The sequence below is a fragment of the Akebia trifoliata genome, chromosome 2 (assembly GCF_017979445.1).
Source record: "Akebia trifoliata isolate Shusen 1 chromosome 2, ASM1797944v1, whole genome shotgun sequence".
Taxonomy (NCBI): Eukaryota; Viridiplantae; Streptophyta; class Magnoliopsida; order Ranunculales; family Lardizabalaceae; genus Akebia; species Akebia trifoliata.
In genome coordinates, this window is record NC_141376.1 from 5,990,446 (window position 1) to 6,001,337 (window position 10,892).

At 34.8% G+C, this 10,892-nt stretch overlaps 1 protein-coding gene across 1 annotated transcript; it reads left to right on the plus strand.

The window, feature by feature from the left end:
• The first annotated feature begins 645 nt into the window (after positions 1 to 645).
• LOC147409115 (pyridoxin (pyrodoxamine) 5'-phosphate oxidase) lies at positions 646 to 10,472 on the plus strand. Its single transcript, XM_086425581.1, has 14 exons — positions 646 to 802; positions 915 to 1,118; positions 1,219 to 1,257; positions 2,387 to 2,554; positions 2,644 to 2,749; positions 5,116 to 5,282; positions 5,417 to 5,659; positions 5,875 to 5,963; positions 6,106 to 6,156; positions 6,340 to 6,430; positions 7,454 to 7,558; positions 7,653 to 7,723; positions 9,983 to 10,078; positions 10,187 to 10,472. Exons 1-14 carry the CDS (start codon positions 671 to 673, stop codon positions 10,251 to 10,253), a joined length of 1,629 nt encoding a protein of 542 aa, XP_086281707.1. The 5' UTR covers positions 646 to 670; the 3' UTR covers positions 10,254 to 10,472.
• The last annotated feature ends 420 nt before the right edge of the window (positions 10,473 to 10,892 follow it).

The following is a 10,892-nucleotide window of genomic DNA, read 5'->3' on the forward strand; positions in this document are numbered from 1 at the left end:
AGTAATTTCGATTTTACTAAAGTAGGATTAAGATCCAACCCATTTGAATTATTTGATTCTGATTTGATAATTTCAGATACTTCAACATTTTTCTTCTATACTTGTTTAATTGCTATACTATCCTATTTTACCACTATACAAATTTTATTTTAAAAGAATTTATGTTATATTAAAATACTAAAAAGGAATATATTAAAAAACCTAATAATTTTTTAAGTAATATATAATTTGGATCTAGGCAGATACATGGATGGGTCCATATCATGTGCGGATCAAGGGACATCAAATCATATTCAACCTCTTTTTTTATACGGAGCTATTCCAAGGACCAAAACCTGTCAAATTTGGCTATGAGATCACTCGATAAATCCAACCCATTTTATGCCCAATTCTTCCCCCTCCCCCTCACACATATATGTACTTTTGAGCTTAAAATACACTAAGCCCTTGATCCCTAAAGTTGAAGACTTGAACCCAATAACCTATTGGGCTATTGCCCAACCCATTAGAAATTGAACATATTATCTAAACTCTAAATACTATTATTAAAAAATTTAACAAAAAAAAAGGACAAAGAGAAAGAATGTAAGAATTTGCAAATCCCAACTATTTTTTATTTTTTGTTTTTGCCCTTATAATAACCCAAATTAAAATAAAAAAGGATGTTGCAATGGGCAGCAAAAGTAGAGCAATGACGTGCCTTGTTACCAAATTCATTCTCTTCAACTCATCCACAACTAAAACCCCATCCTTTCCCTCCAATTCTGTTCGCTCAATCTCAAACATTTCCTCTTTTTTCGCGGTAACCTCTTTATCTTATTTGTTCTTCGTTCATTTCCTTCTCTTTATATTTTTATCTTCATTTAACTGACAATTTTATTTTCATTTCCATTTTCCGATCGATCAATAACTAGGGTTTCTTGAATCTACATTCGAGTTCTGCAACTCGTAAGTTCTGCTCGAGGTCTGGTGACACAAAAGCAATGGCTGATAAGGTCGTTTCTTCATTTGAGAAGTTGCAGAATTCCGACTCCATAACTTATCTTTCGCAGAAAGAGGCGGCCGAGATCGATGAGATCCTTATGGGCCCTCTTGGGTTTAGTGTCGATCAGTTGATGGTCAGTTTGACTTTTAAAAAATCAAAATTTTATTTTTAATTTCTTTTCTCCAATTTATTGTTCCCCTGTATTCTGAAATCAAATTAATTTTTCTTTGCAGGAATTGGCTGGCTTGAGTGTCGCGGCATCGATCGCCGAGGTATCTATTTATTGATCTCGCCCTTTGGCTTGTTGTTTTTGGAGGAGAATTCTGTATTTCGATTTTGTAATTGTAATAATTGAAGAATTATTTGAGCTTGGAATGTTTTATATTGCAGTTAAATAAGGCATAAATGTACAAATTTAAGAAATCGGTTTCCAGGGAAAATTATGTGGAATATAATTTTGGCAGCTCGTCCTTCTAATTGATGATGTCACGATCTTCGTTGCTCATTCCAAACCATCTCAATTTGATTCTTTTCAGTTTTCATGATTTATTACCTTCCAGGGTTAGTCCTACATTTTCACTAATGGATCTATTTACGATTTTCTCTCTCTTTTTTTTTTTTTTTTGTCTTTCCACTCTTCCATTTGAAGTCTCAACATCAATATTGAGAATTTGCTCGTTCACGAACATATGTTTTGTGATTGCCCAACCTTCTAATTCATAATGCATAGATGGTCTTATTATCATCTTACAAACTTTCTTTCTTAGTTGATGTGCGTTGGCATTATAGCACCCTAGAAATAGATCTTTTGTTTGTCCTGATAGCAACACTTTCACAGTTTTTCCAACTTAGCTAAGTTGGTTAAATGTGTGGAGTGTTGTTCCCATGTCCTAGGTTCAAACTCCCTTGAACCCAACTTCACCTTGCGAACCACTAAACCTTTTCACCTATTAAAAATAATAATAAAAAACAAAATAACAAAGATGGTTGCTTTAGGGGTATCTTGTGCATCAATGTTAGGTCAAGGCCATTGATTTCCATTAGGTCTGGATGAGTGGATGCTAATCAAGCTATCATTAAGTCTAAATCCAAAGAGCACAATAAGCTTTCGAACTCAATGTGAATCTCAAGTTGGAAGCTGTACTCCTGTTTCACTCCTTGCATGATATTTGACCTTTATACATGGTTCACTGGTCTACTTGGCAACTAAGCTACTTTAAGGTACAGTGGGAAGTGGGATGCGACATTAAGGAGCTTAGTTTTTCTGTCCTTGTCTGCTTGTATCTCACAAAGATGTTGAAGCTATCATTATCACCTTTACAATAAAATAATTGTGTTGGATATTAAAGACCGGTATTAATTTATACGGCGCTTTTCTTATGAAATTAAATATTATGACAGGTGTACAAACCAAGTGATTATAATCGTGTTCTTGCCATATGCGGTCCAGGAAACAATGGTGGTGATGGTCTTGTAGCTGCTCGACATCTCTATCACTTTGGATATAAACCATTTGTTTGTTATCCAAAGCGCACTCCCAAGACTCTCTACACTGGTCTGGTCACTCAGGTTCAGTGATGACACATGATTAAATATTTGTGAACTGTACTTTTATATTCTTTGTCAAGAAATGTTTATTGGATGTTATCCTTTTGTAGCTGGAATCACTATCAATCCCTTTCTTATCAGTAGATGACTTGCCTCTGGACTTGTCAAATGACTTTGACATCCTCGTAGATGCAATGTTTGGATTCTCATTCAGTGGTAATGATTCATTTTCAATGGTTTTGATATTGCCTTTCCCCTATACATGCATATACTATTTTCATATTTGCTTTAAAAAAAGACGTTATCGAAAACAGAAGAGAGGAGCTAGGGCACTAAATTGATCTGATTCAATTTCAAATGTGGATGAGATTGAGACCAAAAACATGGATGCTAGCCCTAGATCTGTTTCTTCAAAGAAGGAAAACGAATTATCGACATCATAAATTTGACCTAATTTACTTGCTGGATCACAGACTTGTTGATGACAAGCTGAAGGGTGGTACAGAGAAAAAAACAAGAAGAGAAAAAACAAAACAACACGACTCAAACAGAAGGCATAACATAACCCACACCCAAGGCTAGAATTCCACAACACAAACTAACTCCCAGTTGTAAAGAAAATCTTCAAAAGCTGACACAGTCCAAGGGAGGGAACAAAAAGAAATAAAATCATAATGACAAAAATGTTATAGTGTAATACAACTCGTCAATATTGAGGGGGAAAGCAGAAAAAATGTTTTAGTTTATGAAAGCCAAAACGAAAAAAAGGAATATGAAAACCAATATACTAAAGACATGGCACTTTTAGGTTGGTTTATCCATTTCATACACTTTCGACACATCCCAACATATGTCTTGTGTGTCAACACATTAGATGGGGTCACCCTTTATTTCTATTTTTTCTCATACAAAAATATTTTTTAAAGGATGGTTAGTATTTCAATTCCCATATGCTCATTGTGTAAATTGTTGAACACAACTATAGTTGTTTAGTAGTTATATGTTTTATTGTTATTAAGTTATTGGATGGATCTGGGGTCCCTGGTAATCTTTCTCTCACGTTCCATATTTTTCTTCCTTATTTCCACATTTTTTTTTTAATATGATAACTTTCAAAGCTTAAAAATAGCTAATGTATTTTGTAATTTTTTTTATATGTTAGCTTTTTTTTTTTTGATAAGTAACTAACATCCTATATTGTGATGCATGTCAAACCTTGGAGTGTATGAACTAACTGGTTTTTTTTCTTAATTTTTTTTAGTGTGTGTGTGTGTGTGTGGTTGGGGGGGGGTGGGGGTTCAATTAAATGAATGAGGTTTCTCACATTAAGCAACAAAGTAGACCAATAAAAAAAATCTGAAGATGGAAAAAACAAAGCCAGCCAGCCAAAGAAAAAGAGGACATGGAAACAAGAAAAGAAAAAAAAAACCATCATTGTGTTACTGTAAGCATTTCCCATTCTTTTCATCACTGTTTCATCATTTTGATTCTGTTTTTTAACTAGACAAGCAAGATTTGTGGTCACCAATTAGTAGGTGAAGGCATGCTTTGAACCCAGGATTGTGATATCAGCACTAACATACTTTAACCAACTTAGCAAGCTGGCACCTTCTCCTTTTATTCTACTTTGTTTTAGGAGTCAGGTTGGTTGTGTATCCCCGCCAAATAAGCAAGAGTCACGTGGTTTCTGCTGAGGGCTTATGTATAACCTTAATCTTTAACTGTAAAAAATATAGGTAAAGAAAGGCCAGTACCCTCTTATATCTAGCCCGAAGAACCAAGGCTCGAAAAAAATGATCTAGTTGCTTAAGTCTTCAAGTAATTATCTCGAGTCAGCAACACTCATGATAATGTCTTTTAAAGAGGTTATGTCAATGCATCAAGTTTCCATGTTAGTTTTACGTGGCTGCTATCGTAATTAACCATTTATCATCCAAGAAATTGACTGAATTGCCAAATAGGTATACCTGAATTTTATTTTGTTTCTGGACCAGTAGAAAGAAATTCTATAGAGACTTGTAGATGGGGAAATACCAGTACACTCTTATAATTAGCCCAGAGAACCAAGGCTAGAAAATTTGATTGAGTTGCTAAACTCTTCGAGTAATTATGTTGGGTCAGCTCCACTCTTATCAAGTTTTTAGAAGAAGTTGAGTCATGTCAATGCATCAAGTTTCCATGTTAGTTGTACGTGGCTACTAACTTATGCAAGAAATTGGCTGAATTGCCAAATTGATATACCTTAATTTTATTTTATATTTTGATCAGTAGAAAGAAATTCTGTAGAGACCCAGATTGAGAATCAACTAGAGACTCATTGATGTCACATTTATAAAGATATCCATTGCAATCTTTCCAGAATTTTGCAGTATGTTTAACAAACCATGCTTAAGTTCCTATCTGTGCAAGAATGTCCAAATTGAGGAATAGCTTTCTCAGTCCCTCTCTGACAACATGGGGGAATTTTTGTCTGATGATATGGGCTATCATTATTGGGTTGTTGACCAATGTGGTTGAAAACAAAGAATTCCAATATATACCTATATATATCGTTTGACTACAGTACATCTTAAAATCTTCAGGTCCACCAAGGCCACCTTTTGATGATCTCATCCGGAGAATGGTTTGTTTGCACAGCCGTGATCAGACACACCAGAGATCACCTGTTATTGTATCAGTAGATATTCCCTCTGGGTGGCATGTTGAAGAAGGAGATGTTGGTGGTGAAGGGATTAAACCTGACATGCTGGTTTGTATCTGGTGAAACCATTAATTGTACACTATCATCCAACATTTCAAAAACTTTACTATGATTTAAATGTTCTTTGGTTGGGTTTTTAGTGCCATTTGAACAAACTATCAACCTAATGCAACTTTCTCTAGGTTTCATTAACAGCTCCAAAGCTGTGTGCCAAGAAATTTTTTGGTCCCCATCACTTTCTAGGTGGTAGATTCATTCCGCCATCTATTGCAGAGAAGTACAAGCTTCATCTTCCACCATACCCTGGCACTTCCATGTGTGTCCGTATTGGAAAGCCTCCGCAAATTGATATATCGGCTCTAAGAGAGAATTATATTTCTCCGGAGTTTCTTGAGGATCAACTAGAGGCTGACCCTATGGATCAGGTATGAGATTACTACCTATGGTTGATCACTTACCCAAACTTCTAATCACACATATACCAACCTTAAAACTATCCATGAATTTGAATTATTTAGGAAGCCAAAGGTTGCCCGATGATGTGAACACTAATGTAAATTATTAAAATAGAAGTTGTCATTAGCTGGATCTTTCATCATAATTATGTGAAACTAAAATTTAAGAGTATAATCTCCTGCAGTTCTGCAAATGGTTTGATGATGCGCTGGCTGCTGGCTTGCATGAGCCAAATGCTATGGCTTTGGCAACTACAGACAAGGATGGAAAAGTGTACATCTCTTCACTTTTGCTCTTCTCTAGTGATTATTGGTGGCATTTGTACCTTTCATATAATATTTTAATGTTGATATGTACGTGGTGAGATTTGTCAAATAGTTGAATGACTTTCTACATGTAACCATCTCTTCTGCAGTTCATCACGAATTGTCTTGCTAAAAGGGGTTGATAACGAAGGTTTTGTCTGGTTAGCATTGTTCTACATCTGTTGCCAATTTCTTAACATTAATATCTGTAAAGTTAGATTCATAATTCAGTGTTTTTTTTTCTTCTCTGCAATTAATGGAGCAAATGGTACCAAGTGGCCAGTATAATTCCTCAAACTGGTGGGTGTTTTCCTCTCTTACAGCTGTTGCTCCTTGTTTCTTAGGTTCACCAATTATGAAAGTCGGAAGGCTCGTGAAATATCTGAAAATCCTCGTGCGTCACTGCTTTTCTATTGGGATGGTCATAATCGACAGGTGAGTCATACCAATTTTCAGTATATTTTATAAGGTACTGTTCTATTTAGGGTGCTCTGTTTTTTTTTTTTTTTTTTTGAAAAGTATTTTTTTTTCCTTATATTCCTATAAAGCTCTCTCAACTGACCAAACTAATCTTTTAGAGGTTTCAGTATTTATTTGACCTGCAAGTATGTATATGTACCTCACAGCTGCTTTACGTTTAACAACTACTGGGTTTAGGAATAAAGAAGGTCCCAGTTTTTGGAAGCCAAGATCTGACTAGAGGGATTCTCAGTGACCTAAGAGTTAAGACTAGGTATTTAGGAAACAATCTATTATGATATCGTTGTTCTTCTATTCATACCTGCTATTTTAAATGGGTGGAATGGTTCTTCTGATTTTCTTCTAGGGTATTTTACACATTCTCGAACCATTATCTGAAATCAATGAAGTGGGTATTTTTTTTCACGTTCTACTTTCTTGTTTACAATGAATGTTACTAACACAAATGTATGTGTTTTTATTCTACATGACTGCTTTCCGTTTGTCTTTCTTCGTTTATTTTCCAGAAACTATATCTTACATCTCAATCCTACACTGCAAACTGTCTCCATATCACTGCCAATAGCATTAGCACTAGTAGGCCAGGTTACTTTGATGTACTTCCAGTAGTTTGGTGAAAAACCTAGAGGGAGAATGTCTGGAAGCTCATGAGCATCCTAGTTAAATGGCCTCAAAGGTTCCAATCGTCGTGGATCCTGCACACCATGGGTATTTGAATTGTGTTGGCATAAGCAACATAAAAGTATGTTACATGTGCCAAACGCTCTAAAAATCAAACATCGCAGTTTAGTGGAATGCATGTGTCAGAGCCTTGAGACCATTCGACTTCGTAATTATGAGTTTACAAATTGGGCGTCTAATCTTTAATATAATATCCAGTACCACAAGAACTGCAGCCTGATGATTTTCTGTAACCATTTCTGTTTAGATATTCCTTCTGGATTGAATCATCTTTGACACACAAACAATAAGGTGCAGGTACGAGTTGAAGGAACTGTGAAGAAAGTATCTGATGAGGAATCTGAGAAATACTTCCATAGTCGTCCTCGTGGAAGTCAAATTGGAGCAATTGTTAGCAAGCAGGTTTATGTCTACATAAAATAGCTCGTAACCTTGAAAAAATATATTTGCCTAAATGCTAATGCCATTTGCATTTAATTTTTTATCTTAACTGCAGAGTGCTATAATACCTGGAAGGCACGTACTTCACCAGGAATACAAGGAATTGGAAGCTAAATATTCTGATGGGTCAGTTTGATGAATGTCTTATTTTATGCTCTCATCTAGAACAGTCTATACCTTAACTTGTGCCAAACTGCAATTTGATGCTTTCTTCACAATGACTTGTGGTTTTCTCTGATTATATGTTTATTTTTAGACCTCCTCAATTCAAGAACTCAGATATATGTTGCAAATGTTCCATTTGTTATGTTGATTGCATGAATTTATTATCTGAAATAAGCATCACATACTAATATTATTTTTGCAAACTATGTTTTTTCCCCACGTGGAGAAGTGAACTAAAGTTTTATTATGGGAGAAAAAACAAAGTTATGACAGATGAGGTATATTTAGCCAAATGATTGCAAATGTCAAGGGATAAGTTGGCTGGTTTATCTTCTAGAAATCATCCGCATCTTCTAGGCTCCAGAATATGATCCGCATTTTCTAGGCTCCATTGAATGTCACGGCTTTCTTTTTTTAAAATAGGCTGGCCCTATATGTGATCCCTTATTTGCTCTTATTGTAATTCTTTCTCTATAAGCATTGTAATTAGAATAGTCTAATTACTGGAAAGGTATTTATTTCGAGCTCTAGTTTTTTATGTTGAATTGTTTTTTATTTATCCATTTGGTTTTTCTTTATTTCGAGCTCTAGCTTTTGGTGTTAAAATCCGACAAAATTTCTTTTTGGATTTTAAACTTTTCTTTGTATCGGATCATGAATATTAGAAAAGCTCTTCCAAGCAACCCAAAATGTAAAATTATTCCATTTCGTGTAATCTGGCTAAATCCCATGTAGATCTTCCATTGGTTTGATTTAAGGATTCTCCTTCCACAAACTAGTGGACTGAGGAACGGTCTGTGATATGTATTTCAACCTGAGGACGTAGACCAATAGCTTTGCTTCAGTTGCAATTGGTGTCGATGGTTACTTCTTGACGTCAGTGACTAACTCTTGAATACAGCTCCTATTTGCTGTTACAATTCGAATACTTCTCAAATAACATTAGTTTCCATATTCTATGAGCAAATTAAATATATTGGGATTGATTATCAGTTTATTCAATATTACTACCATGATAGATGCTCTCACTAACCTTCATCCCACTTATTCTCAGCAACTTTATGAAGTTGGTTTGGTGCATGTTTTCAGTCAGCTAGGAACACAAAATATTTCATCAGTGTGGAAATATTGAAAACTTTTGACATTATGGAAATATTAGAAAACATATATTGATATTATAGGAAATGATAAAAAAAAAAGCATTAAACATATTGATAACTAATCATACTGCAATAAATAATTATTTTTGATAGTTGAAACAAGATTATGATGTGTTGTGAAGGTATTTTTATAGTGTATGGTAGAATATTTTTGGTCATCTTGTCAAATGTTTTTATTTCATTTTATTTGTAGTCCTATATTAAATGCAAATTAATTCCAAATAGATTGGGTTTGCCTAAATACATTGTTAGAAAGGTTTGAGTTTTGTTTTTTTTTTTCCAATTTTTCCATTGTTCGTTATTTTGACCGTAGATAATGAACACTATTGATGCTGTTACTGCAATTGAGTACTTTATTGAAGCATATCTAAATCTTCAAATAAAAAAAAGAAGGAAAGAGGGGAGAAAAGAGAGAAAATAGTTACAAGTAGAAGTGATAGGTTAGAGATACTATTGAATGGGTAGAATATTACCTCTTTAACAAGCACCAAGATAAGTTGGAGTCACACCATTGAGGGAGAACTGTCACACCACTTAAATCAGAATCACTTCTATGGGACATCAAACCTTCCGATGAAGTAATTGGTTCCATATAAAAATTCCCCTATTAACTACTCTGAAAAGAGTATAAAAGTGTTCGACAACATCCCGAAAGATCTCTTAATTGTACTTAAAATCTTGCAGGACTATTGATTTCTAAACTAAAAGTAGAGATCAAGAAAGTATGATTTCTTGTGGGGTCCAATTACGAATTTTATGAGTTGGTTGCAGGCCTCCAAAGTAGTGTGCCATTGGGTTAATGATTGGTCTGGCCTTTGTGTCAGCTCTTTCATAAACTAGTGGATGAACTGACGCATATGTTCCACAAATCACAAGTTCAAACTTCTATGATAGTTTTCTTTTTATCCAAAACACACGTTCTTGAATTGAGACCTTATTTACTCTCTATGTGAAATAATTTTCTTGTTAATTCATTGTGTCAAACTCTTCAACTCATGTGGAAGTGAAAAAAAAGAAAAAGAGGCTCTTTATTTTTTTACCTTTTTTGGTGAATGTGCAGAAGCTTGATTCCTAAACCCATAAATTGGGGAGGATACAGACTTAAACCAGAGATGTTTGAGTTTTGGCAGGGACAAAAATCTCGCTTGCATGATCGGTGGGCCAATCTAATCTCATGCAAATCTGTGCTACTATTTAATGTTGTTGGACTACAGTTGATGTTATTGGTAATTATTCTCTTTTCTTTTTTGTTTTTTGTTGACAGGTTACAATATTCTCTTAAAGAGGTCAATGGAAGACAAGTGTGGAAAATTGATCGGTTGGCTCCATGACTAGTATTTTCAGCCTCTTCTTTATAAAATTTTATGGTTTTGATCCATGAATTACTTAAAATTTTCTTGCAATAATATCATTACTAGTGCAAGGCACAGATCGGATGGGATGCATGTGCCAGGTGCAATATATTTATTTGTAGGATGAGATCTGAATGTGTGGAATATAAGTTGGAATAAATGGTTAAATATAGTGGTGGAGGTAACCATTAAAATGAAGTAGCATAGACTTAAAAACATGGTTTTTCATATGATTAATGATAAATGGATGCGGCAAAACATACACAGCTGACGTGACTAGGGCATAGAACCGTTGATCATTTTTCATGTGTATCCCAAAGTAAAAGATCTATGGTTCTGTGCCATGGCCACATCGGCCGTGCATGTTTTGCCACGTAGATTTATCACGGCTCTTTTCATATTTGTCATCTAATATGTTTTTACACAATAAAGGTGCGTTAAGGTGCGTTAGAGCGCCTTTATTGTGTCCCACCAAACAGCAAACAGCAATAGTAGAAAATAAACTGTTTTTAAGGTGGGTGTCGATTACATTTTTTTTATTATTTCTTTTCATTATCTCGTCTCATTCGCTGCAAGTAGAGCTCAAGATGAGAGAGAGAGAGAGAGAGAAAGAGAGAG